Source organism: Oscarella lobularis, chromosome 1 (assembly GCF_947507565.1).
Source record: "Oscarella lobularis chromosome 1, ooOscLobu1.1, whole genome shotgun sequence".
NCBI lineage: Eukaryota > Metazoa > Porifera > Homoscleromorpha > Homosclerophorida > Oscarellidae > Oscarella > Oscarella lobularis.
The window spans coordinates 3,762,965-3,787,566 of record NC_089175.1 but is presented as its reverse complement, the minus strand read 5'-3'; the positions used below and the strand labels follow the sequence as shown (position 1 = coordinate 3,787,566).

The 24,602-nt window shown below is 44.4% G+C and overlaps 6 protein-coding genes across 13 annotated transcripts in view; 3 read left to right on the top strand and 3 right to left on the bottom strand.

Moving 5' to 3' along the window:
• Positions 1-2: 2 nt before the first annotated feature.
• On the bottom strand, positions 3-18,687 carry LOC136199700 (roundabout homolog 2-like). Of its 5 annotated transcripts, XM_065989975.1 has the most exons (18): positions 18,223-18,687; positions 17,659-18,169; positions 17,265-17,585; positions 16,956-17,216; positions 16,633-16,899; positions 16,282-16,569; positions 16,166-16,233; positions 15,858-16,095; positions 15,704-15,811; positions 15,501-15,642; positions 15,330-15,419; positions 15,026-15,279; positions 14,853-14,962; positions 14,609-14,803; positions 1,001-1,056; positions 838-937; positions 446-800; positions 3-398 (listed from the first exon to the last, which is right to left on the bottom strand). In XM_065989975.1, the coding sequence occupies exons 2-11, from the start codon at positions 17,717-17,719 to the stop codon at positions 15,395-15,397; spliced, it is 1,779 nt and encodes a 592-aa protein (XP_065846047.1). In that variant the 5' UTR covers positions 17,720-18,169; positions 18,223-18,687; the 3' UTR covers positions 3-398; positions 446-800; positions 838-937; positions 1,001-1,056; positions 14,609-14,803; positions 14,853-14,962; positions 15,026-15,279; positions 15,330-15,394. The 5 variants fall into 5 exon arrangements, with proteins under 5 accessions (XP_065846047.1, XP_065846043.1, XP_065846042.1 ...); XM_065989974.1 differs by lacking the exons at positions 3-398; positions 446-800; positions 838-937; positions 1,001-1,056 and adding an exon at positions 14,442-14,493 and having other exon boundaries at positions 15,026-15,438; XM_065989971.1 differs by lacking the exons at positions 14,609-14,803; positions 14,853-14,962; positions 15,026-15,279; ... (9 more) ...; positions 17,659-18,169; positions 18,223-18,687 and adding exons at positions 1,176-1,370; positions 1,420-1,536; positions 1,585-1,893; ... (3 more) ...; positions 2,996-3,346; positions 3,392-3,443.
• LOC136199704 (tyrosine-protein phosphatase Lar-like) lies at positions 3,532-5,874 on the bottom strand. 2 transcript variants are annotated; one of them, XM_065989980.1, is made up of 8 exons: positions 5,846-5,874; positions 5,745-5,793; positions 5,640-5,688; positions 5,311-5,594; positions 4,952-5,257; positions 4,634-4,897; positions 4,318-4,581; positions 3,532-4,268 (listed from the first exon to the last, which is right to left on the bottom strand). In XM_065989980.1, exons 2-8 carry the CDS (start codon positions 5,773-5,775, stop codon positions 3,673-3,675), a joined length of 1,794 nt encoding a protein of 597 aa, XP_065846052.1. In that variant the 5' UTR covers positions 5,776-5,793; positions 5,846-5,874; the 3' UTR covers positions 3,532-3,672. The 2 variants fall into 2 exon arrangements, with proteins under 2 accessions (XP_065846052.1, XP_065846051.1); XM_065989979.1 differs by having other exon boundaries at positions 5,311-5,688; positions 5,846-5,864.
• LOC136199703 (twitchin-like) lies at positions 5,896-8,282 on the top strand. Its single transcript, XM_065989978.1, has 7 exons — positions 5,896-6,286; positions 6,343-6,636; positions 6,691-6,972; positions 7,025-7,294; positions 7,348-7,659; positions 7,710-7,820; positions 7,874-8,282. The coding sequence occupies exons 1-7, from the start codon at positions 5,896-5,898 to the stop codon at positions 8,056-8,058; spliced, it is 1,845 nt and encodes a 614-aa protein (XP_065846050.1). The 3' UTR covers positions 8,059-8,282.
• Positions 9,998-12,366, top strand: LOC136199717 (receptor-type tyrosine-protein phosphatase F-like). Its single transcript, XM_065990005.1, has 7 exons — positions 9,998-10,471; positions 10,523-10,828; positions 10,876-11,139; positions 11,189-11,449; positions 11,499-11,804; positions 11,854-11,964; positions 12,009-12,366. The coding sequence occupies exons 1-7, from the start codon at positions 10,027-10,029 to the stop codon at positions 12,209-12,211; spliced, it is 1,896 nt and encodes a 631-aa protein (XP_065846077.1). The 5' UTR covers positions 9,998-10,026; the 3' UTR covers positions 12,212-12,366.
• A 64-nt stretch (positions 18,688-18,751) lies between the features above and the next one.
• LOC136191421 (uncharacterized) overlaps positions 18,752-24,602 on the top strand; it is a 7,007-nt gene continuing 1,156 nt past the window's right edge. For 2 of the 3 annotated variants that reach the window (XR_010670839.1, XM_065979752.1), the window contains exons 1-7: positions 18,752-19,150; positions 19,200-19,493; positions 19,550-19,816; positions 19,867-20,130; positions 20,194-20,505; positions 20,554-20,664; positions 20,714-21,099. Coding sequence is in view for 1 of the 3 variants with exons in the window: in XM_065979752.1 (XP_065835824.1) it covers positions 20,109-20,130; positions 20,194-20,505; positions 20,554-20,664; positions 20,714-20,910 (642 nt within the window). In the remaining 2 variants the exon portion in view is untranslated. Of the gene's footprint in view, positions 19,151-19,199; positions 19,494-19,549; positions 19,817-19,866; positions 20,131-20,193; positions 20,506-20,553; positions 20,665-20,713; positions 21,100-24,602 lie in introns of those variants that run through there. The other variant, XM_065979758.1, reaches the window with a different exon arrangement.
• Positions 21,222-23,946, bottom strand: LOC136191411 (fibronectin-like). The gene is made up of 8 exons (XM_065979739.1): positions 23,585-23,946; positions 23,170-23,541; positions 22,812-23,111; positions 22,459-22,752; positions 22,110-22,403; positions 21,739-22,059; positions 21,584-21,691; positions 21,222-21,531 (listed from the first exon to the last, which is right to left on the bottom strand). The coding sequence occupies exons 1-8, from the start codon at positions 23,607-23,609 to the stop codon at positions 21,335-21,337; spliced, it is 1,911 nt and encodes a 636-aa protein (XP_065835811.1). The 5' UTR covers positions 23,610-23,946; the 3' UTR covers positions 21,222-21,334.

Here is a 24,602-nt window from a genome sequence, read left to right as displayed (position 1 = left end):
TGCATAAGCACGGATTCTTACGCTCTCGCTGAACAACGCGTACCGTGACGTCACCAGATCTGGGTTCCGTCTGAGTGTCACGCTTGCGACGACTCTCAGCGTCCAAACGAAAATCCTCCAATTCTTGTAGTGCTAATACCAGTCATTCGTGTCTCCTAAGCAGGCGATTTTTGCACCATTGCATGACCGTGAAATCTGATCAATATTGTAGAACTGATTGGCTTCTCCTGACGCCATTCCTCTGCAACCAAATGTTGGGGATTGCACTGTCCAAGAAATAAATTCTGGAGGATTCCCTCGTTCACGAATGATTTCTGAACAGTTCAGATGTAGTAGCGCTGATGAGTCTGTCGCGTTCTGCCTAACTGTAGACCCAGAAACGTTGCAACACGGAGACGCTAGAAAGAGTTCTAAAATATTTGCACGTGCAAATAACAAGACTTACACAAGACTGTCAAATTGAGGAAAGGCGAGTACACCTTTGTTGAGGCGCCACTTAAAGCAACGATGCGAATAGAAGCATCGTTTAAAGAGCAGCGTGAAATCAAATTTGAAAAAAAGATAGGTGGCATTTGCACCGAGATTCGTTGCCACTGCTTCAAATAGTGGTGGAATGGAAATCCTGACTGAGCTACCGATCACAGCAGAAGGAATTATATCGCTCTCTTTTCCGTTGTAAACGATCCGTGAATTTCTCGTTAGAAGCGAAACGTCGCTTTGAAGTGACACCTGTGTTCCCTGCTTTGCTCGAAGGTTTCCAGACGGATTGATCGTCACTCTTTGAAAAAACAACGGGTCGGCTGCAAAGTTTGCACGCTCTCAAGCCTGCGTGTTTACCTAGGTGGCATACCACAAGAAGCTGTAGCACAAACTTCAAGTTGAAATGCATGTTCTTCTTGTCTGAGAACGACAAGCCGTGACCGTCGTGGCTTTCGCACTGTAATCAGAGGAGACAGCACGTCCACAGTCAATCAAGAAGCTTCACACATCGTAAACTCGCCTTCGTGGCGCCCGTATGTCTAACTTGAAAGCGAAAGCGTTGATTCTAGTCATCCACTAAAAAGAAACAAAATCAGAAAGAACAAAAACACAAATATTTTTAGCAGTTCAGCGCATGTACTCTATTCCTGAAACTAAAACGCGTTCGTTTGGACAGCATCAGTGCTTGCCTGTACCAGCCGTTTGATAAGTGGGATTAGTTGTTGTAAGTAGCACTTGATTGTTCTCATTGACGGGAGTTACGTCTGCGTAAACTGGAGCCGTGACGCCACCTTTGCCTGTCCCCTGGCTTGAATCATAAATTGGCGACTTTGTCATTTGCTTCATTTCTGCTGCATCGGGAGCAGCCCTCGAACCGTGAGTCAAGTTTTCTAAAGAGACAGCAAATTGAATAGCAAGCCAATATGCAGCCTACTTTACCCGTTTCCTTTCTCTTTCGACGACAGCAGAGGTACGCCACGATGAAAAAGCCTATTCCAACCACTACCGGTATGCCAATTGTTAGTCCCACAACTAGACCCACAGGGAAAGCAGATTCTGTGCTGTTTATTAAGCGTTGTCATTTAAACACATTCGAAGACCAACCTTCGTCTGTAGTTGTTGTAACACTTTCACTCAGTCTTCCCCGGCGGCCTTGATTTTCTGCAGCGACTTGAAAAGTGTAGCTTGTCCCTGACGTCAGTTCACATACGCTGTGTTCTACATCGGGACCGTATTCTGGTGACACCGTCTTCACGTCCGCTTTCGTAGTGTTACTGCCTTGACTCGAATATAAAACAATGTATCGTTTGATCACAAAATCCCTTCCCCCCGCATCAGCAGATCGCCACGTCAATGTAACACACGTAGACGTCATTGATGCAACCGTTGGCTTTTCTGGTGTACCTGGCGTACCTGTACACATCCCTTTAGCAACGGTAAAAATAAAACGAACATTGTCTGATACCTGTGGGATTTGTCATGCCTGTAACGAACGTCTTGCGAGGAATTCCTCCTCGAACTTCATTCAGCGCATACACACTGAAGTTGAAATATGATTCAGACGGAAGATTGGTGAATATGACCGAGCTAGTATCTCCAGAAACTGTCTTGTTTTGACTGGCTGTTTTGTTAACAATACTTATAACGTATTGAGTCACATTCAATTCAACGGACTTATCAACCGTTAGAAGTGACCAAGAAATTTCTGTTGAGGAAGTATTAATTGTCCGAGATCGAACACCAGACACTGCTCTTGGAACTGCAGATGCACTGATTAGATCAGCCAACGCAAACTACGTATCAAGTTACCGTCAGGTGATTCAAATAAGACATTTAAAGAAGGACTTCTTCCTAGAGCATTACCAGCGGATACAGTGAAAGTGTATGATTCTGCTACCCCGAGACCAGAAATGCTGGCACTGGTGGTTGTGCTCGGTACAGTTTCAGATGAAATCACTGAACCCGCCTTGCCAATAACCTCATACTTGTAGTCTATTACCCTAAAGCCTCCGTCATCTATGGGTGCTTCCCATGAAATAGCAACCCCATTCGGTATTGGCTGTCTCTGCCGTGGATTTGTGGGTATTCCAGGAACAGCTAGAACGTGATTCATTAGCTCCATCAACGTCACAGCATGTGTGTTTAGACTCACAGTTGAAAATCAATGTGTACGTCTTTGCGGTAGATCCCACTTCATTTGCTGCTCTACAAACGACTTTTGCGTTGTTACAGTTTCTCAAATTGTCCGACGGTTTGAAAGTATACAATTTGTTGAAAATTCCCGTTGGCATGCCCACGCAAGCCAGTAAGCCAGACGATGGAGTAATAGTCCAATTAATTCTCATTACTGCTGGATTTCCAACGTCATTAATAATTTCACTGCAGTTCAAAGGAGAAACGAAGTCTGTAGTGTTTTGTGTCTCACGCTGCTGAAGTGGCACGTTACAGCACGGAGGAACTGCAAAATAAATTGATCAACTCGAACAAAGAAACACCTCTTTCCTGACTGACTTACACAATACTGTGAGATTCAAGAAAGGCGAGTAGGTCTGGAAACCACCGCCATCTAAACCAACAATGCGAATACTAGCACCATTATGTAGAGGAAGAAGAGTGAGATTGAACTGGAATAGTCGATGGGTGCCATTCGCACCAAGACCCATCGTGGACACCATAAAAGATCCAATAGAAACATCCGTTTTTCGACCAGTAGAAAAAGAAATGACGACGCTCTCTAGTTCGTTATAAACGATCCTTGCGTCCGCTACTTCCAACAGGTAGCTGCTTCGAACAAGGACATGCGTATCCTTCCTGGCTCGGAGAACTCCAGAGGGATTAATAGACACTTTCTGCGATACTAGCGAGCCTACACATTTGCTTGGAGTAAGTTTGACAAGCCTAGCTTATTTACCTAGACGGCACACGACGGCAAGAAGCAGCTGCAGAGGTAACCGCATGCCCGGGAATCTGGAACGGTTCCCGGAATTCTGTAGGTGGGGCCCCTCATGCAGAGAACGTTGTTGAAACAAATCGGCGCGTTGCTATAGTTCTTGCATTCCTTTTTGTTCGATAGACAGAAAGTGTTTTTTGTCGTTTAGTATAAAGCCTGGGACTAGGAGTCCATTGAGAAGCACTAAAAAGAAAGGACAAAATTTGGAAAATGTACGAACAGAAAAGCTTGAGACTGGTCACTCAATTGGCGCTTCCAGAAGTGGCATAAGCAGGATTCTTATGCTCTCGCTGTGAAACGCGTAGTTCGCCAGCATCTTCATACGCGGGCTCTGTTGCCATCTGAATGTCGTCGGTCTTTGGTGGACCCTTGCGATGACTCTCAGCATACAGACGAGAATCTTTCATTTCTACGCTTTCTTGTTGTGTCTGATTTTTCGTCAGACGCCTTGTGACAACGTAGGTTACAACAACACCAATCGCAGCTCCCATCAAGAGAGAGCCAATGACAGACCCAGCCAACGCTCCAGATGATACTCCCTCCTCACACTTTGCTACTGCAATTGGAAAACTTTTCTCGCCTTCTTCGCCTATTTCATTAACTGCAGCCACTTGGACTACGTATGCTTTCCCTGTTATAAGGCCATCTATCACAAATCTTTGGGTATTTCCTGCTTGAGCTTCGAAGTTGCGTGACGAGTTGTCTATGTAGATTCGATATTTTGTTACAGCAACATTGTCTTTGCCGGAGTCTGTTACAGACAAGAATTCTAAGGTAAAAGAGGTAGATGACATTTCTTTCACATTGCTGTTGGTGAGACTTACACGATCCGGAAAACCTATATACAGCAGATACGGTTATCTGTTCACAAATGAAAACAAACTAACCAGGCGCTTTGGTTCTCATCGCCACACCAGTTGAGTTTTCACGATATCCTGCCGAATTTTCCGCTTCTACCGTAACTACGTATTTTGTGTCAGGAATTAGGTTAGAAATTGTGACTGGTAGGCTCATTGCCGACATCATTGCGTTTGTACCGTTTCCTGAATAGTAAACGACGTATACATTTCTAGCAATATAGGCACTTGATGAACAATTTATTGTGATTGAACTTCGTGATGCGGCACTTTGAGTGGGTAAGATGCAGCTTCCTGTAAAGAGAATGCTGGAAAACAATCTCTGAAGTTTACGTTACATACTCACTGGTTGGAATAGTTCCGCCTACTTTACATGAAGATCCAGATCCAAGAAGATTCACTGCCGAAACTCTGAACTCAACTTGATTGCCATCCTTTACCTGCATGCTGTAGTTCAACGAACTGCCTTCTTTCCACTCTGAGTAGCTTCCATTAATATACAAACTGTAATCAGTCACCGGAAATCCTCCACTGTCTTTGGGCTCTGACCAACTGAACACTGCTAATGGTCTATTTAGGTCATAAATGCATACTGGGTTTCCAGGTGGACCTATAAATTTGTCTCAATACATCCGAGTATGTCTACGTACGATATTGCCTTTACTTCTAATTATTAAATCGAATGATTGCCTCGTAATTGACAATCGACTGTCACCTGTATCCGCCACACAGGTGATTGTCACATTCGTACAATTCCGAGAGATTGGACTGATAGTGTACAATTGATTTGCATTTCCTGATTGTACTCCATCGCAGTTGGATGATGTTGGAGACGACAGAGTCCACGTAATGATTGCTGGAGGATATCCTCTCTGATCAATAATGCCTGAACAGTTCAGTTGCAGTACAGATGGTTGATCGATTGTGGTTCGCTTGATCGGAGGCCCAGAAACATTGCAACACGGAGGTGCTATGAAAAAGAAGACAGATACAGCTCGTCAACGTTAAATTATTACGGCTTACACAGAACTCGTAACAAAAGGGAATTTGATGTGGTAATGTTACGAGTTGCAGAGTCTAGAAATTGACAACGAAGAGAAGAACCATTGTAATTAGAAGTCGCATTAAATGCCAATTGAAACGAAGCAATCAAGTTTTGAATTCCAAGACCTTCCGCTATTCCGTCAAATTTCTCTCCTCCGCCAATACTGATAGAAATTGGGGTGAAGAGTCCTAATCCAGCCTCGATCACAACGCTACGAAATTGATTATAAAGCACTCGTGCTGATCCAAGAACAGCAGGGAAACTGCAACGAATCGTTTGTTGAGTTCGAGCAACGGCGGCGAGAGACCTGCTAGGACTGATCGTTACAGCCCCATAACACGAGTAAGATGCAAGAGCTACCAGAAAGAGCAGTAAAAAGAGGAGTTAGACATAGAACATCGCACTGCCTTACAGAACAAAAATATTGCACTGGGAAGAGACATTCCTGTATGTCACAGATGCTTGTGACAGAAACATTTTAGGACAGAGGCACCCATCCTGAGCAAATCTAACTTTGTAACGTGGAAGTGGTGGACGCGAACTGATGTCTGCGCATGCGGGCAATGAAAGGAGTCTGTTTTTGGATTCTCGTCTGTTTATGTGATGGAGCGACGATTAGTCCGCCTGGAAGTCTAACGGGTCTTGATGGCGAGAATCACACAATTAATTGCAGCTTTCCAGACGCCTCTGGATCAGCGACCATTCTCTACAACAGTCGCCCATCCACAGCAGCCGTTATTACTGCGTCTGGACGTGTTTCGCAGATTGCTGTTTCTCCGTTCAAAGGAACGGCCGTAGGGCTTGGACTTTCGACTGTTCAAGGTGTTCGAACGATATCGTTTCGGTTGAAATTCACCCTCCAGTCCGATTACAATGGAGCATCTCTGCGATGTCGTTTTGAGGCCTCGGATAACAGCATTACTGAATCCGGACCTCTCACACTGGTCGTCTTGTGTACGTCTAGAGGCAGAGTAGATGAATCTGTGTACATTTAGTTTGCCTATTTGTAGCGTCTCCTTGCTGCAGTGTCCTGAACTTGAGTCATATTGTTCACAACACTACAAGTCGTCTTCCTCCTCTGAGCTGCGAGGAAATTATCAGTCATCGGGGAAATCCACCAGCAAATGTCAGTTGGACAAAATCGTCAGTTGGTTGCGCTGGCACTGAGTCCGGAGATGCCCATCAATTCTACGATCTCAATCCAGTCACACGACAGTGCAATAATGCGCAAATCACTTGTGTTGCAGACACAAAGGGGCCTCGTCTAGATACAACGATGAAGACGTTTGCTCTGACTATAAATAGTAAGTAAAAGCCCTTTAATTAAGTGCATTTAATACTCTCAAAAATGTATGTAGGTCAACCAGAAATGGTGCAGTGTAGCTATGACGGTTTGAGGAGACCACGTGCATTGTTCAGTTGGGAAATGCCTAGAGATGACGGTGGCTTTCCTATCACTGACTATGATCTATCTCTGTCTATCAGTGGAGTGACCCAGCCATTGATTACTTGGACGCTTGGACGTCCACTGAGATCTGACCATGTTGTGAATGACAGTGATATTTTAGTATTCAGAGTTTCAGCAGTGAACACTCTTGGACCTGGAGAAGCTTGTCAGGTGGACAAAACTGTTCCAACGAGTGAGAGATCATATTTATGTGGCAAATGCAAACGCTTTTGTTTCTTATTTAGGAAAGTGTATCAAACCGTTTAGAAGTGCAGGATCACGAAGCGAGTTGACCATTGACTGCCAAACAGAGACAGATTTTGATAGTGACGGTGGATACATAGTGTATTACACGCGGAATGGAATGCAAAAAGCTTCACAGTCTCAAAACAGCTTTCCAATCACTATTTCCAACCTAGCAGAAGACACCGCCTATGACATTGTTGTGGAAGCAAGAAATTCAGAAGGAACTCGTGAAAACTCAACCGTTGTTTCAATGAGAACTCATAAACCTGGTTGGTTTACGACAGACTAAATAGTTGTGTGCTCTATGGTCATCATTTTCCAGGTGTTCCCGGTAGTCCTATTATTTCTGGCAATGGCAATGCACACATCACGTCAACGTCTTTCATATTGACGTTCATTACAGTTGTGGATTCTGCCAGAGACAATGCTTCAGTGTCAATTTATCGGGTTTTCTTGAACGGCGATCAGAGAGATCTGAAGGCGCAGAGCGGAGAAACGCAAGCGTTTTTGATAGACAAACTGTCACCATCTACAACATATACTGTAAAGGTGTTGGTTATCAACAGTTTGGGCGAGGAGAGCGAAGAAAGCGCGTCAATCACTGTCACTACATTAGAAGAAGAAAAGAAAGGAGGTATGCTGAGTGATGTAATGCTTCATTAGCATTAGTAATTGATGATCTAGGATTGAGTTCTGGAGCTATAGCGGGAATTGTAGTTGGTGGAATAGTAGTTCTTGCTATGATAGCGTTGCTTTGTTACTGCCTACTGAGACACTCTCGCTCAACGCCCCAAGGTAGCTTGGTATAAGATCTTTTAGAAAAAGACAGAACTCTCGTCTCTCCGTAGAAACAAAGCCACCGAAGTCTCCTGACACCGAAATGACGCGAGTAACGAAGTCACCAATTTATGATTCGGAACCAAGCAGAGCTACAGGTCAAGCTTCTGCGGCAGTTCACGCTCCCGTCATCCAAAGCACTGCATCATCACTAATGACAGATAATCCTTCCTATGAGGTCGTTGGTGTTCACTGAGTGGATAGCAGCTGTTTGAGAATTCAGCGCTAGAATGAATGCATTTGCTAGGTCTTTCTATGTGACGTAAGTAGGATTCTTGTTTCATGTCAGCTAACATACGTACAATAAGAATCGAGCATAGTCGTCTTTTAAAGCCTACGAGTAGAAATAAAAACTAAGGAATGAAATAAGTCTACGGGGCGCTAAAGAAATAAAGAGATTGAAACGATTGATAAGAATTACATCACAAGCACAAATCGAAGGACCACTCACTCAATTGGCACTTCCAGGGGTGGCATACGCTCTCGCTGATGAACGCGTACGTCGCCAGCATCTTCGTACGCGGGCTCTGTTGCTGTCTGACTAGCGGGCTTGCGGCGACTCTCAGCGTACAAACGAGAATCCTTCATTTCTACGCTTTCTTCTGGTGCCTGACTTTTAGCCAGTCGATTCATGACAACGTACGTTAGAATGATGCCAATCAGCACTCCAGCCAAAAGAGAACCGACGACACTTCCAGCTAATGCGCCAGATGATATCCCTTGATCAATTTTTGGCGTTGCAGTAGCGATTGCAATCGGAGGACTTTTGTGGCCTTCCTCATTGATTGCGGTCGCTTGGACTGCGTATGCTTAAGACCGTCTATTATAATTCTTTGGATATTGCTTGCTTGAGCTGGAAAGTCGCGTGGCAAGTTGTCCACATAGATTCGATAGGTTGCTACAGCAACATTGTCTCTGCCGGAGTCTGCAACAGAATGGAATTCCAAGGTGAATGACGTCAACGAGATTTCTGCCTACCCGTACAGATACGATAGTTCACGTCGAGAATGAAAATATACAAAACTAACCAGGCGCTGCGGTACCACACTTGACGAGTTCTCAGGATTTCCTTCCGAATTGTCTGCTTCCACCGTAACTACATACTTCGTGTTTGAGATTAGGTTAGAAATTGTAGTTGGTAGACTAATGGAAAATTTGTTTGAGGTTGTGCCGTTTCCTGAATAGCATACAATGAACGCGCTTCTATCCACTGCTTTTGATGGACAATCGACTGTAATCAACGTTCAACATGCTGCACTTGGTGAGATGCAGCTTCCTACAATGCCGCAAGTTCTATCGTCTAATTACTCACTTACTGGTCGGAGTAGTTTACGTATTTTACATGAACTTCCAGATCCGAGAATATTCACAGCTCAAGCACTGAAATATATTTGATCACCATCTTTTACCTGAACGCTGTAGTTGAACGAACTGTTTTGTTTCCGATTTTGCTTCCGGCTTCCGTGGACAGACAAGCTATAACGAGCCACGTGAAATCCTCCACTATCGGCAGGCTTCTTCCAGCTGAATATTGCCAATGGTCTAGCCAAGCCATCATACCTGTATATCAGACCATAGATCAGACTTCCTGGCGGACCTACAAGCCAATTAATTAAATACAGCCTATAAAAAGTCCATCTTTGCTTGTACTTTTAACTTAAACGTAGTGGTGGTGATGTTGTCCAATAGTGCATCATTCATGTCTGCCACGCAGGTGATTTTTGAACCATTGCATGACCGTGAAATCTGATCAAATGTTTGACTTCTTCTCACGGCATTTCTCTGCAGCCGGATGTTGGGGATTAAACTGTCCAAGAAATGAATGCTGTAGCCCAGAAACGGTGCAACACAGAGACGCTAAACGATCAGTGGTCACACTGGACTTCTCGTTTCAGTAGGAGCCAAACGTCGCCTCGAAGTGACACCTGTGTTTCTTGAAAGGTCCTGTCGGATTGATTGTCAGTCTTTGAAAAACAATGAATCGGATGCCCTGCAAAGTTTGCTGTTCGTACATCAGAACTCTGGATTATCTCGTTGACCCATCTCCCGGATAACCTACAGGGGAAAAAGGTAGTCAGGTCACCTGACCCTTGCACGTGACCTAACCCTAACCCTTCCTCCTCCCGAGCGAAGGGTGTGGCCTCCAGACTAGGAAAAAGGTAGCATGGGTCAACGAGATAGCATGGGTCACGGTCTGCCTGGCAGACTAATCATCGGTCTTGGAGTGCTTTGGGCGGTTTCATTGTCGTCTGATGGAGCTGTAACGATCAATCCTAGGGGAACACTCACGGGCGTTGTCAAAACTGAACAAACGGTCGATTGCATTTCTCCTGCTGTCATTGGATCAACGCGAGTGCTTTATGATCAAACTGCGAGTGGCCCTTTTGATGTTATAAACGGAGCCACTACGCCTATTTCTATCAGCATTGAAGGAGGAGGGCAATTCGTCGGAAAAGCGAAAAATCTTGGAGTTCAGAATTCAGTTGTTACTTTTCGATTGACTTTTGATCTGACTACCAATTACAATGGTTCTTCTCTTCGTTGTCAATTTCGAGACACTACAAGTGGTAACATTACCGTGTCAAATGCCCTACTGCTAAGAGTTCTGTGTAAGTCTTACTGTGCTAATCGTGTTGTTCTGTATCTCTTTTCATTTGCAGCACCCCCATGTTGCAATGTTTCTGGATCTCTAATTGAGCGAACCACAGTTGATCAGTCATCAGTACTTCATTTAAATTGTTCACGTATCGTTCGTGATCGTGGATATCCTCCAGCAACCATTACTTGGACTGTATTGTCTTCAACGCCAACCGGCTGCACTGGTGTGGAATCAGGAGACGCAAATCAATTCTACACCATAAGTCCAATTTTGCGAGAATGCAACAGTGTGACAATAACCTGTGTAGCAGATACAGGCGACAGACGATTGCCAATCACGAGACAATCATTTGATTTGATAATTAAAAGTAAAGCATTAGGATGTACGGTGATGTACTGTGATTGTACTGTGTAGGTCCCCCAGGACGCCCAATATGCAAGTATGATGGCTTGAGGAGGCCGTTGGCAGTATTCAGTTGGAGAGAGCCTAGCGATACAGGGGGATTACCATTTACTACTTACAATGTATTTGTCAGTAGTAGCCACATAACGATAGCAGTATCTACCTTGACGGCTACTACTTCTGTTGAAGACGGTGCAGCAGTGGAGTTTAGTGTTTCAGCTCAAAACGATCTTGGACCAGGACCTTCTTGTGGAATACGCGTAGCCGTTCCTGCTAGTATGTGAATAAATTACAGTTATTACGCTTATTATATTTATCGTTTCAGGAGGCTGCATCATGCCAGCTCAGAATGCAGCATCACGAACTTCAATTACAGTGGCATGCTCAACCACTGAATTGGCCAGCAGAAATTACAGTGTATACTATTCAGAAAATGGCCTAAGTAAAGGCCAAGCATCAAAGAGTCTCCCAACTGAAATAACGGGTCTGGTACCAAACACAACGTACGTTATTGTTGTGGAAGCAGAAAATTCAGAAGGGATGCTTGAAAATTCGTCAGCTGTCGTGATGAGCACCAATCCACCTGGTCAGTTCTATCTGATACAGTAATGATGACAAATGATGCTCCGGTGTAGGTCAACCTGGCAGTGTCAGTCTCACTAAAGACAACGTGAAAGATATTACTGCTACTTCTTTTACATTGGTGTTCAGATCTGTTCAAGATGCTGGCAGAGACAATGCATACGTATTAAAGTGCAAGGTGTTCATCAATGATCAAAGAAGAGAATTCGTATCCCAAGACGAAGAAATGCAGACGATTTTGATTGACAATCTGACGCCTAATACAATGTACAATGTGACAGTGACGGTCATTAACAATTTGGGTGGCGAAGGAGAAAACAGCATTGCTATTTTGGTGACAACGCTAGAAGCAGGCGACGGTATGTTGTAAGACTGACAATTCTTTATTCGTTTTCAATTTTTGTGAAGGATTGGGTGTTGGCATCATCGTTGCTATTGCGGTTGCTTGCGTCGCTATAGCATTTATACCTATTGTCGTCGCAATTTGCTTTTGGAAATCAAGAAGAAGCAGAAGCAAAGGTAGACTTGTGTGCATTGAGCAAACCTTTCAAACGCTTTCTTAGATTGCTCAGAAACTTCAGAAAGCCATTCTAAACGTGGAACCAATATAGAAATGACCAAGGTGACTGCGTCACCGACACATGATCTAAACGCGGGAAGAAAGAAGTCAACCGTTCCACTGTATGACGACGTGGCTCCCATTAGCCAAAGCACTGCAGCATCACTGACAGATAATGCTTCCTATCAGACAGCTGGTGTTCACTGAGTGGACAGCAGCTGTTCAAATAATTCAGCGCTGCAATGAACTCATTTGCTAGGTCTTTCTATGTGACTTCGTTGACGTAGGATTTTTTATTTCATTTCAGCGAGAGAACATACGTGCAGAATCGAGCATAGTCGTCTTTTTTGGAGCGTAGGAATAAAAGCTGAGGAACGAAATTAGGCCTACGAGGCACTAAAGAAATAAGAGAGTGAAACGATCAATAAGACATCACAAGCACAATCGCAGGACCACTGTCAACTGGCACTTCCAGGAGTGGCATAAGCAGGATTCTTACGCTCTCGCTGATGAACGCGTACGTCGCCAGCATCTTCGTTTGCGGGCTCCGTTACTGTCTGACTAACGGGCTTGCGACAACTCTCAGCGTACAAACGAGAATCCTTCATTTCTGCGCTTTCTTCTGGTGCCTGACTTTTGGACAGCCGATTCATGACAACCTACGTTAGAACGATGCCAATCAGCACTCCAGCCAAAAGAGAGCCAAAAGAGAGCCGACGACACTTCCAGCTAATGCGCCAGATGATATCCCTTGATCAATTTTTGGCGTTGCAGTAGCTATTGCGATTGGACTTCCTCGCCTATCTCATTGATTGCGGTCGCTTGGACTGCGTATGCTCTCCCTGTCGTAAGACCGTCTATTACAATTCTTTGGATATTGCCTGTTTGAGCTGGAAAGTCGCGTGACAAGTTGTCCACGTAGATTCGATACGTTGCTACAGCAACATTGTCTCTGCCGGGGTCTGCAACAGAATGGAATTCCAAGGTAAATGACGTCAACGAGATTTCTTTCACGCTGTCGTTGGTGAGACTTACACTATCAGGACTGCCTACACGTACAGATACGATAGTTCACGTCGAGAATGGAAATATACAGAACTAACCAAGCGCTGTGGTACTCATTACCACACTCGACGAGTTCTCAGGATCTCCTTCTGAATTTTCTGCTTCCACCGTAACTACATTGTTTGTGTTTGAGATTAGGTTAGAAATTGTAGTTGGCAGGCTGATGGCAGATTTCTTTGCGGTTGTGCCGTTTCCTGATCACCATCTTTCACCTGGACGCTGTGGTGTAACGAATAGTTTTGCTTCCAATCTAAGGAGCTTCCATTGACAGACAAGCTGTAATGAGTCAACTGGAATCCTCTATTGTCTGCAGGATTTTTCCAGCTGAATATTGCTAATGGTCTAGCCAAGCCATCAAAGGTGCATATCAGACTTCCTGGAGGACCTACAAACCAATTAATAAATTATTACAGGAAATCAAAGAAGTCCATCTAACTAGTAAATTAAACGTTGTGGTGGTGATGTCCAATAGCGCATCATTCGCGTCTCCTAAGCCGGTAGTTTTGCACCATTGCATGCGCGTGAAATCTGATTAATATTATAGAATTGATTGGCTTCTCCTGACGCCATTCCTCTGCAGCCGGATGTTGGGGATTGTCCACAAGAAATAAACGCTGGAGGATTCCCTCGTTCACGAATGATTTCTGAACCGTTCAGACGTTGTAGCGCTGACGAGTCTGTCGCGTTTTGCCTAACTGTAGACCCAGAAACGTTGCAACACGGAGACGCTAGAAAGAGTTCTAAAATATATGCATGTGCACGTGCCAATGACAAGACTTCCACAAGACTTCCACAAGACTGTCAAATAAAGGAAAGGCGAGTACACCTTTGTTGAGGCGCCACTTAAAAAGCAACGATGCGAATAGAAGCATCGTTGTATTTAAAGAGCAGCATGAAATCAAATTTGAAAAGAAGATAGGTGGAGAGATACGTTGCCACTGCTTCAAATGGTGGAATGGAAATCCTGACTGAGGTACCGAACACAGCAGAAGGAATTATATCGCTCTCTTTTCTGTTGTAAACGATCCGTGGATTTCTCGCTAGAAGCGAAACGTCGCTTTGAAGTGACACACGTGTTTCCTGCTTCGCCCGAAGATTTCCAGACGGACTGATTGTCACTCTTTGAAAAACAACGGGTCGGCTGCAAAAAGTTTGCTGTTCGTACATCTGTAGAACGCTCTCAAGCCTGCGTGTTTACCTAGGTGGCATACCACAAGAAGCTGTAGCACAAACTTCAAGTTGAAATGCATGTTTTCTTGTCTGAGAACAACAAACCGCGTGACCGTCGTGGCTTTCGCACTGTAATCAAGAAGAGAGGGCACGTCTACAGTCAATCAAGAAGCCTCACACATCGTAAACTCGCCTTCGTGGCGCCCGTATGTCTAACTTGAAAGCGATCGAAAGCGTTGCTTTTTAGTCATCCACTAAAAAAGAAGCAAAATCAGAAGAAGAAAAACTTTCAGCAGTTAATTCAGAGCATGTACTCTATTCCTGAGACTAAAACGCGTTCGCTTGAACAGCATCACTGCTTGCCTGTACCAGCTGTTTGATAAGCGGGATTCGTTGTTGTAAGTAACACAGGATTGTTGTCGTTGACGGGAGTTACGTCTGCGTAAACTGGAGCCGTGACGCCACCTTTGCCTGTGCCTTGGTTTGAATCGTAAATAGGCGACCTTGTCATTTGCTTCATTTCTGCTGCATCGGGAGCAGCCCTTGAACCGTGAGTCAAGTTTTCTAAAGAGATAGCGAATGGAATAGCAAGCCAATATGCAGCCTACTTTACCCGTTTTCTTTCTTTTTCGACAACAGCAGAAGTACGCAACCACTACACTGAAGAGCTGAGAGATCGATCTCAAATATATGCCATTCGGAGCAGATTCTTGAACCGCGACGCTGAAAGCACCGAGGTCGTGCGGTCACAAAAGCACGCTAATTTGTTAAGTACTTTAGCCTAACCTGCAGAGCTATTCAGCGAAACATCAGTCTCTCAGGACGCCGAGTTGACACTGACGTCGCTAACTTGAAGTGACATGCATTCTTGCACTTCCCGCAAATGGAATTACCGCTACTGGCAGACAAAACCGTATGAGCGAATGTGGCCACGTTTGAACCAATCCTTTCAGTACGGACATGTTTTCGTAACGTAAATGCCTTGAGTGGACTTTCTAATTACGTTACACTTCAGGCTGCTTTAGCCGTCAAGTCGAGCCCTGCATTCGATACTGTTGTATTATCAACGTTCTCCTAGCCTGCTACCTACACACGAGGCCCGTGCGTTCTTCCCTTTCCGCCTAGGAGGAAGCGCTTTGACTACTTTTCTCTAAACTACAGATGCTTCGCTGCAGGCTCCCTGCGGAGAATGCAAAGAACTATTAAAGACGGCTGAATGCCAAAGCGTGCAGGGAAGTGCATCAGCTGCTCGAAGTTTTACCTTTGGCTCGACTGATAGGCAGAACTGGAAGCCAGCCGAACTGGTTCGTAAGCGACTTTGCTCATAGTAACCACCTCTGCATAGAGTGAGCCTTTGGTCATTTCTTTTGTAGTGTTATCTTGCGAAGAAGCCCTCGACGATTCTGAGATGTAAAGAAAACGGTCCAAAAACTACCCCCACTTCCATGTGTGCAAAAAGCTTACCCTTGCCGCCCTTTTTTGACTTTAAACAAAAAACAAAAACTGCGATAGGTATAGCTACGAGAGCCACACAGCCTACCGCAATGCCTGCAGCACCACCGCCACTTAGTCCTACAAATAAGATGAGAGCTTGAGAGTCGGACTTTTGAAAGCTCGCCTGCTGTGCCGGCAGTTTTCGCAAGAGCAGAGTCGCTGTATGGACCAGTGAACATTCTATTCGAGGCAGCCACATCAACGATGTAGCCTGTTTCCCTGGCAAGACCTGTGAGATCGGCAGTCGTTGCGTTGCCCGTCGCGTTATGATATTTCGCCGAGGCGATGCCGGCGCTGCTTGCATAGTAGCGAACGGTGTAGCTTCGAATTTCGCCATGACTTGCGTTCAAATCACGAGGAGCCTATAAATTGGTTGAAAATGAAGGATAATCCGATTAATGCAACTCTTCTAGTCAAACATAAGTTTATCACCTGCCAATAAACAGAAAATAGCGTTGGCTTGACATTGCTTACATAGACCCTTTCAACTTTAGGAGGAGCTGAGGAGAGGCAATAAGAAACTGCATGACAATACACGGTGCTCTTACCAATAGGGTGAGTGATAACTTTGTCTGATTGTGGGCCTGAAGAGCTATTCCCCGCTTCATTTACCGCCTTGATTCTAAAGTAATAGGGCTCATTCGGAGCCAAGCCAGTCAAAGTTGCCGACGGTTCCCGAACACGTGTTTTCGTCCAATGATTGCTGTTCCCCTTCTGATACTGAACTTTGTATTCAGATATCGTTCCGTGCCCGTCAAATCCAGGATCCCAAGTGATAGTGACCTGGTGGCTTCCAATTTGAACTGCGTAGGGTTGGCTTGGTGGTCCCGGAGGTACTACAGTACATGTTCGTTAATTAATTGAACCCCGCCCGGCCAACGCCAGTGCGGCCGTCTCACCTTTCATTAACAATTGAAAATCTCGACGATCTTCGCCGAGCGAATTCGTTGCAATGCACGAGTAATTTCCCGTGTCATTCAACGAAAGAACCATCACCACCAATAGTATTACGTTCTTAGAGACGACGGTTCTACGAATGGCCGTCCCATTGTGTAACCAAAAATAGACGGACGCTGGCAACGCGAGGGCAATGCAATGAAAAATTGCGGGCATCCCTTTTACAACGCTAGTCGTAGCGTGCGTCGTCGTTACAATCCTCGGTTTATCTATGAGAACAGCCCTCAATAATTAAAAGGAATGCGAAAAAACCCGACTCTTTTACATTCCACAGAGAGTTTGAACGTCCTCTTGCTGCTTCCGGCCACGTTGACGGCAACGCACTGATAATTATCGTCGTCGCTGAGTTGTGCGTTTGCAAACACGTACGTGAGTAAGCCGCTGTCTTTCATCGCAAGTTTCTTGGTAGCCCTGTAGAGAGTGACGCTCGGCGCTGGCACACCCTTGAATGCACATGTGACGCTTGCTGCGTCATTTTCCGCGACGACGACGACCAAGGGAGGCAACAACTGGGGCGACGGAGCAACTAAATGTTGAGGTTCTAATTATTATTTGGAGTTGATAATCATCTCACCCGCTACGGTAAAAGATCTTCTCGGCCCGATCAAATCCTTGTTCGGATTACTAGGATTGATTCCAATGCAATAGTAGAAACCCTCTGTTCGCTCCGAGAAGCTCAAAATCGTCACGGTGACCAGTTGATTGGGAGCGAAATGGATCATCCAGTCGCCGGATACGTTATTGACGGTCGGCGTCGATCCGTCGGCGAGTTGAACTTGAACTCGCACGAGAAATCCATTCCCATCGACCTGACACTGAAACGACACGCGATCGCCCTTGCGCGCGAAGGTCGGTTCGGGATATCGAAGCCAATTCGGCGGAAGAGATCCGAAAACTGAAAAAAAAATGACATGTTATCGTTCCCCGGCTTGTGTAGGCTCAAGCGAGTAGACTAGAGCTGTACTGACCCGGAATAACAAAAGCGGTGACAGCCAAGATACTTTGAGCGTGAGCCCACGTTGACTTCATGAGTTGAAACCGAAAAGATCGTAACGCACGGTAACAAACACAAATAAGACAGAAATAAGACAGATAAGACACAACTCTCGTCTCGTCTTAGAAACAAAGCCATCAAAGTCTCCTGACACCGAAATGACGCGAGTAAAACAAAGTCTAAGAATTAGACACTTCCGCTTCCAGGAGTGGCATATGATTCTTACGCTCTCGCTGATGAAGTACGTCGCCAGAATCTTCGTACGCGAGCTCCGTTGAAGCCTTTGGGAGCGGTCGGATCCGCGATCTCTCTCGAGTGGTTGGGCTCGATCGCTTGGCGTTTCGATTCGCGTTTCGATTGACGACGCTTCTGCGCTTATGAATATCGTTTGATGAGAAGCGGAAGCATAGATATGGCGGAAAGGTAGCTGCAGATTAGGAAGAAATCAGATTCTCAGCCGGAAGGTAGCAAGACATGATGTAGATCTATGATCAAGAGACATATTTACTGGGCGATGAGTACTTCAATAGCGACCAACTGTGATCTGAAGTGAACTTTCAACTTGTGGTGCGGGAAATGCACTCGAAGTCATCATTCCAGTCAGTTATTATATGATCTATAACACCAGTGGCTTCCTGACCTCATCTTTACCGACCCCTTCAGTAAGAATACTCTTTCTCTCGGCATTTATGCCCTCGTTCATCGAGACGAATCCTATACAGCGACCAGCTGGTCGTGCTTCCGAGGCGAGGTGAGCTCGCACGTCACGATAAATCCATTCCTATCGGCCTGACACGCGAGTGAGTAGACTAGAGCTACTGACCTGGAATAACAAAAGCGGTGAAGGCCAAGATGCTTTGAACGTCAACCCGCGTTGACTTCATGAGTTGAAAGCACCTAGCCTCGCCTGAGAAGCTGCAAAAAAGAACAAAAGCATTGCGAAGCTCCCGGATTTGGGTGGAGTGTGGTTCGAAAAATGATTCGGTGGAGCTGTCTCTTAGGTGTGGAATTGTGTTACCCCCTGACCCTGCAGCTCGTGACTAGTTCTCAGTATGGAGGTGGGGGTGTACTAGGCTGACGTAATTTTTGTATAGTTGTCTACGTTTTTATTCGATGGATTGATCAGCAGGAAGTGAAGATTAGTCCGTCTGGAATTCTCCGGGCCAAAGAGGGTGTAGGTATCCTTGTTCGGGGCACCTATGCGGGATCGTTCTCCGAGGCAAAAATCGTCTATAATGGAAAAGAAGCCGACGCTGCACCTTCTGTTACTTTGAGTGCGAAAATGAATTTCGTAATTGGACCGTTCAAAGTATCTACCGAGGGTCTCGGTGGAAATCTGACTCATCGACTCTTCCAATTCAATTTCACTATGCTGTCTCAATACGATGGTGCAGCTATCCGCGTCGTCGGTATAACTTTTGGTAATTCCAGGATCTACTCACAGTTCTTGAATCTAACAGTATTGTGTAAGTCGATTTTGGCGCGTACGATCCTTTTTGAAGGTAATTCTCTCAGCTTCTCCGTGCTGCAACGTTTCTAAGACTACAGTTCAGAAAAATACAACTGAGAGGCCAACGCTTTTGCAATTGAACTGTTCAGACATTATACGCGATAGAGGAAATCCTCCAGCAATGATTTCCTGGATTCCAACACCAGGCTGCAACGGAATGCCATCAGGAGATGCCAATCAATACTATACTATTAATTCAATTTCACGACAGTGCAATTCTGCTAATATCACTTGCATAGCAGACACAAAAGATGCGTCACTGGAGAAAACTACGAGAACGTTTCACTTAATCATTAGAAGTAAAATCTGTTTAGAGAAACATCATTTTCCGGATAACCATTAGGTATATTTGTAGGCTCACCGGGAGACTTGAACTGCAGCTATGATGGCTTGATCAGGCCATTTGCATCGTTCAGTTGGAATGAACCTCAGGACGACGGAGGATTCCCGGTGACTGATTACAATTTGTCTGCCAATGGCAAGTCGATTGATTGGGCACAAGGATCTTTGTTGAAGGCAAACACTTTTGTGAATGATGGTGATCAACTGGTGATCACTGTTTCGGCGGTTAACGTTCTTGGTTTGGGAAAAATATGTGAAATTCGTGAAATAATTCCTACCAGTAAGTGAAAAATAAAAATGAGATTGTGACGCAATCAGTAATCGCTCTAGGAAAGTGTACAATGCCAATTCAAGGTGCAACAACACGAACTTCAATTCAAGTTACATGCTGAACAGCTACACATTTCGTTAGCAGCGGATACACTGTATACTATGTAGGGAATGGTATAAGTGGCAGCCAAGGCTCCATTAGTCTTCCAATTACAGTAACTGGTCTGGGATCAAACACAACGTATGCAATTATTGTGGAAGCAGACAACTCAGTAGGGATACGTGAAAACTCGTCGAGTGTCATGATGAGCACCAATCCATCTGGTCAGTTCTAGCTGATACAGTAGTAATGACTAATACTGTAGTGAATCGTGTCTATTGTGATAGGTCAACCTGGCAGTGTCACTTTCATCGTAAAAGATGTCACTACAACTTCTTTTACGCTGATGTTCAATTCCGTTCAAGATACTGGCAGAGACAAAGCCACCGTAGCGAAATACAGAGTGTGCATCAACGAACAGCGAAGAGAATTTGTATCTAAAAATGAAAATGAAAAAATTGAATTTTTGATTAACAATCTGACCTCTAATACAATGTACAATGTGACAGTGACGGTCATTAACAATTTGGGTGAGGAAGGAGACATCAGCGTTGCTATTTCGGTGACAACTCTAAAGGCAGACGACGGTGTATCTGACGGTACGTCGCAATACTAACAATTCTTTATCTATTTTCAATTTTGTGAAGGATTGGGTGTTGGCATCATCGTTTCTATTGCAGTTGCTTGCTGCGCTATAGCATTTATTTTTATTATTATCGCAATTTGCTTTTCAAAATTAAGAAGAGGCAGAAGCAAAGGTAGATTTGTGTGCATTGAGAAATCAAAACCTTTAAAACGCTTTTTTAGATTGCTCAAAAACTTTGGAAAGCCATTCTAAACGTGGAACCGCTATAGAAATGACCAGGGTGACTACGTCACCGATGTATGATTCAAAAAAGAAGACAACGGCTCCGCTGTATGCAGACGTGGCTCCCATCAGCCAAAGCACTGCAGCATCACAGATGACAAATAATCCTTCGTATCAGGTAGCTGGTGTTTACTGAGTGGACAGCAGCTGTTCAAGAATTCAGCGATACAATGAATTCATTCGCTAGGTCTTTCTGTGTGACGTAGGATTTTTGTTTCATTTCAGCGTACGTGCAGTAGATATAAGAATCGAGCATAGTCGTCTTTTATAGAGCTTACGAGTAGAAATAAAAGCTAAGAATGAAATTAGGCCTACAGGGCGCTAAATTGAAACGATTGATAAGACCACTCAATTGGCCCTTCTGGGGGTGGCATAAGCTTTCTTTTCATACGTGGGCTAGGTCAATCAAGAAGCCTCACACATCGTAACTCGCCTTTGTGGCGCCCGTATGTCTAAAACTTATATTGAAAGCAAAAGCGTTGATCAGAGTCATCCACTAAAAAGACACAAAATCAGAAAGAACGAAAAACACAAATAGTTTCAGTAGTTGAGCATATGCATCAGTGCTTGCCTGTACCAGCCGTCTGATAAGCAGGATTCTTTGTTGTAAGTCGCGCTGGTTTGTTCTCGTTGACGGGAGTTGCGTAAATAGCCGTGGCGCCACCTTTGCCTGTGCTTTGGCTTGAATCATAAATTGGCGACGTTGTTACCCTTTTCATTTCTGCTGCATCTGCCTTTGAATCGCGAGTCGATTTCTCTAGAGAAAAGGCTAATAAAATAGCAGAGAATCTATGTGCAGTTCACATCACCTATTTCGTTTTGTTTTCGACAGCAGAAGTAAACAAGAATAACAAAACTCACTCCTGCAATTATACCCAACGATAATCCAAAAGCCAGACCCAAAACGGAAGAAGAGCCTGTGCTACACATAAGCGTTGCTACTCTAACACAAAGAAACACTAACCTTCTTCAGCAGCTGTAGTTGCTGTAACACTTTCACTTGGTTTTCCCCGACGTTCTCCATTTTGTGCAACAACTCGAAACGTGTAGTTTGTTTCTGGTGTTAGGCCACATATGACGTGTTTTACATCTGGAAGTTGACGTTCTTCTTGTGATACTGTCTTCACGTCCTCTTTTGCAGCAGTGTTGCCTTGAATGGAGTATATGACAGTGTATTGCTCAATTACAAAGGCATCTCCGCCAGCATCAACAGGCTGCCATTTCAGTGTAACGCAGTTGGGCGTCACTGACTCAGCTGTAGGCGTTACTGGTGTACCCGGCGTACCTGTAAACATCACCTTAGCGATGACAACAATAAAAGGACATTGTGAATACCTTCGCGATTTGTCATTCCTGTGATGAATTTTTCACGAGGACTTTCTCCTTTAACTCCATTCATTGCATATACGCTGAAGTTGAAGTATGATCCAGAAGGAAGATTCGAGAATGTCACTGTGGTTGTATCTGAAGGAACTGTCTTGCTTTGATTAGCTGTTCCATTTACAATACGAATAGTGTAATTAGTCACTTCCAAATCAACTGACATATCAATCATTAGAAGTGACCAAAAAATTGCTATTGACGAAGTATTGACTGTTCGAGTTCGAACACTGGTCACTGCTCTCGGAACTGCAGGTGCATTAATTAGGTCAGCTAAGCATGAACTACAGAACTAACAGCTTACCGTCAGGTGATTGAAATGAGATTGTGAGAGGAGAACTTCTTCCCAAAACGTTCACAGCCGATACGGTGAAATTGTATGATTCTGCAACTCTTAGACCGGAAATTCTAGCGCTCGTGGTAGTGCTCGGTACATTTGCAGAAAGAACCATTGAGCCCGTTTCGCCAATAACGTCATATTTGTAGCCAATTATAATAAAGCCTCCGTCGTCTATGGGTGCTTGCCATGCAATAATGATTCCATTAGCAAGAGGTGTTGGCTGTCCTTGCAGTGGTTTTCTGGGTATTCCAGGAACGGCTAGAACACGTCTAATTATTTCCATCAACATGATACTGTAGCATCATACAACAACTCACAATTGAAAATCATTGTGCACAACTTTGTAGTAGAGCCCACTTCGTTTGTTGCTCTACAAGTGATGTTTGCGTTGTTGCAGTTTCTCAAATTGTCAGACAGATTGAAAGTATATAATTTATCAACACTTCCCGTTGGCCTTCCCACACACTCCGATTTAGAAGTAATGGTCCAAATAATTCTCGCTACTGTCGGATTTCCAACATTGTTAATAATTTCACTGCAGTTCAAAGGAGGAATCACGAAGTCTGTGGCATTTCGAGCTTCATGCTGAAGCTGGGACACGCTACAGCATGGAGGAACTGCATAATACATTGATAAAAACACAACAAACACTATTCATTTCCATATATGTCTTACACAAAACTGTCAAATTGACAAACGGCGAGTAGGACCTGTTGCCTGTAAGAAGAGCTGTGACAACAAAGCGAATAGAAGCACCATTGTATACAGAGAGCAACACAATATCGATTTTGTAAAACCGATGGGAGGAATTTCCACCGACAAGTGTTGTGGATGCTCTAAATGGCGGAAAGGAAACATTCCGTTGGGCACCAATCGGACGGTTAGGAAGTATCGTCATGATCTCGTTTTCGTTGTATTCTATCATTGCATCTCCTGCTATCGGAGCGTCGCTTCGAAGAGACACCTGTGTTCCCTGCTCCTGCCGAAGAATTCCAGACGGATCGATCGTTATTTGACCGGTCGATCGCACACCGATGTAGGCGATAGCTACAAAATCAGTCTAGTCGGTTAAAGATACAACACAACGTACCAAAAAGACAGCACCACCGAAACATTTCCTTGTAGGGGACCGCACCTAAATCCGGGAAATTCAACTAGGCTACTGGATAATGATGGCCTTTTGCGAACCATCATGTGATCCCCGAACACCCTCTCTAACTAGACTAGATAATGATGGCCCGTTGTTAGCCATCATGTGATCCCCGAACACCCTTAGCACGGTGTCCGATCTCTATTAGAGTAGGACCTCGGCTTTCGGACATTCTGCGATTTCGGACGCTCGCACAGCAAATCTAGCGAACCGATTCTGGCTTCCTATGGCGCATTTGAAAGCCCAATCCCTGCCAGGAAGATGTGCCAGAGCGCGAATCAATAGACCAAACCCTCATGATTTTATGAGAAGATTAGCGCGCGCAGGTCAAATCCTCCGCTTTCGGACAACAGTATCGCTTTCGGACACGTATGCGTAGCTCATTCAAATTTTAATGTTTCGCCTAGAATTTTTTTTCACAAAATCCTCTATCATAGAGCTTTCGAACGCAGTAAAGCTTTAGCCAAATGGTCTAGTCTATCGCATGCTAAAAATCGACGAATATACCGACATCGCACCTCCGTGTTCGGACACCAGTTATTCCGTTTGCAAAGCCCAAATCCGTTTCTAAACGGATATTCTGAATTTTCTGTAAGGTATTTGAGACGATTTTCAAAAGCAGCTTGAAAAAGAGTTACTTTGCTAAGCAATTAGGCTGTTTAGTGCATGAAAATGCATTTCTTGGGTTTGCTTTAGTGGCCATAAAACTAAATATAGCAACGAGATTACCCAAACTGGTACAGAAGCAAGCGGTGCAAAGAAAAAGTCACTCTTAAACTTCATATTATTGAAAAATTCTGTCACATACCAGTACAGGACGTTACGCAAAATGGCAGTTTGTTCATAGTGTTTGTACTGTTTATGGTATATTGCCAAGAGCTCAGGCTACGTCAAGCTGACCATCTGCGTTTATTAATTAATTTATCTATTGCGTTCTAAGAATTTCAGTTTGATTTGA

Excerpts from the sequence above, each read along its gene's own strand:
- LOC136199704 (XM_065989979.1), bottom strand. The coding sequence starts at position 5,775 with ATGTCTCTTCCCAGTGCAATATTTTTGTTCT. Across the intron at positions 5,258-5,310 it reads CCTTTTGTTACGAGTTCTGT|CACCTCCGTGTTGCAATGTT; the intron begins GTAAGCCGTAAT and ends TCTTTTTCATAG. Across the intron at positions 4,898-4,951 it reads ATTCGATTTAATAATTAGAA|GTCCACCTGGAAACCCAGTA; the intron begins GTAAAGGCAATA and ends ACAAATTTATAG.
- LOC136199703 (XM_065989978.1), top strand. The coding sequence starts at position 5,896 with ATGAAAGGAGTCTGTTTTTGGATTCTCGTCTGTTTATGTGATGGAGCG. Across the intron at positions 6,973-7,024 it reads GGACAAAACTGTTCCAACGA|GAAAGTGTATCAAACCGTTT; the intron begins GTGAGAGATCAT and ends TTTCTTATTTAG. Across the intron at positions 7,821-7,873 it reads CTCTCGCTCAACGCCCCAAG|AAACAAAGCCACCGAAGTCT; the intron begins GTAGCTTGGTAT and ends GTCTCTCCGTAG.
- LOC136191411 (XM_065979739.1), bottom strand. The coding sequence starts at position 23,609 with ATGTTTCGGTGGTGCTGTCTTTTTG. Across the intron at positions 23,112-23,169 it reads TGTCAATTTGACAGTTTTGT|TTCCTCCATGCTGTAGCGTG; the intron begins GTAAGACATATA and ends TGTATTATGCAG. Across the intron at positions 22,404-22,458 it reads CTCATTTCAATCACCTGACG|TTCCGAGAGCAGTGACCAGT; the intron begins GTAAGCTGTTAG and ends ATGCACCTGCAG.
- LOC136199700 (XM_065989970.1), bottom strand. The coding sequence starts at position 3,437 with ATGCGGTTACCTCTGCAGCTGCTTCTTGCCGTCGTGTGCCGTCTAG. Across the intron at positions 2,939-2,995 it reads CTTGAATCTCACAGTATTGT|TTCCTCCGTGCTGTAACGTG; the intron begins GTAAGTCAGTCA and ends TTTATTTTGCAG. Across the intron at positions 2,240-2,289 it reads CTTATTTGAATCACCTGACG|TTCCAAGAGCAGTGTCTGGT; the intron begins GTAACTTGATAC and ends GTGCATCTGCAG.
- LOC136199717 (XM_065990005.1), top strand. The coding sequence starts at position 10,027 with ATGGGTCAACGAGATAGCATGGGTCACGGTCTGCCTGGCAGACTAATC. Across the intron at positions 11,140-11,188 it reads ACGCGTAGCCGTTCCTGCTA|GAGGCTGCATCATGCCAGCT; the intron begins GTATGTGAATAA and ends TTATCGTTTCAG. Across the intron at positions 11,805-11,853 it reads AACGCTAGAAGCAGGCGACG|GATTGGGTGTTGGCATCATC; the intron begins GTATGTTGTAAG and ends ATTTTTGTGAAG.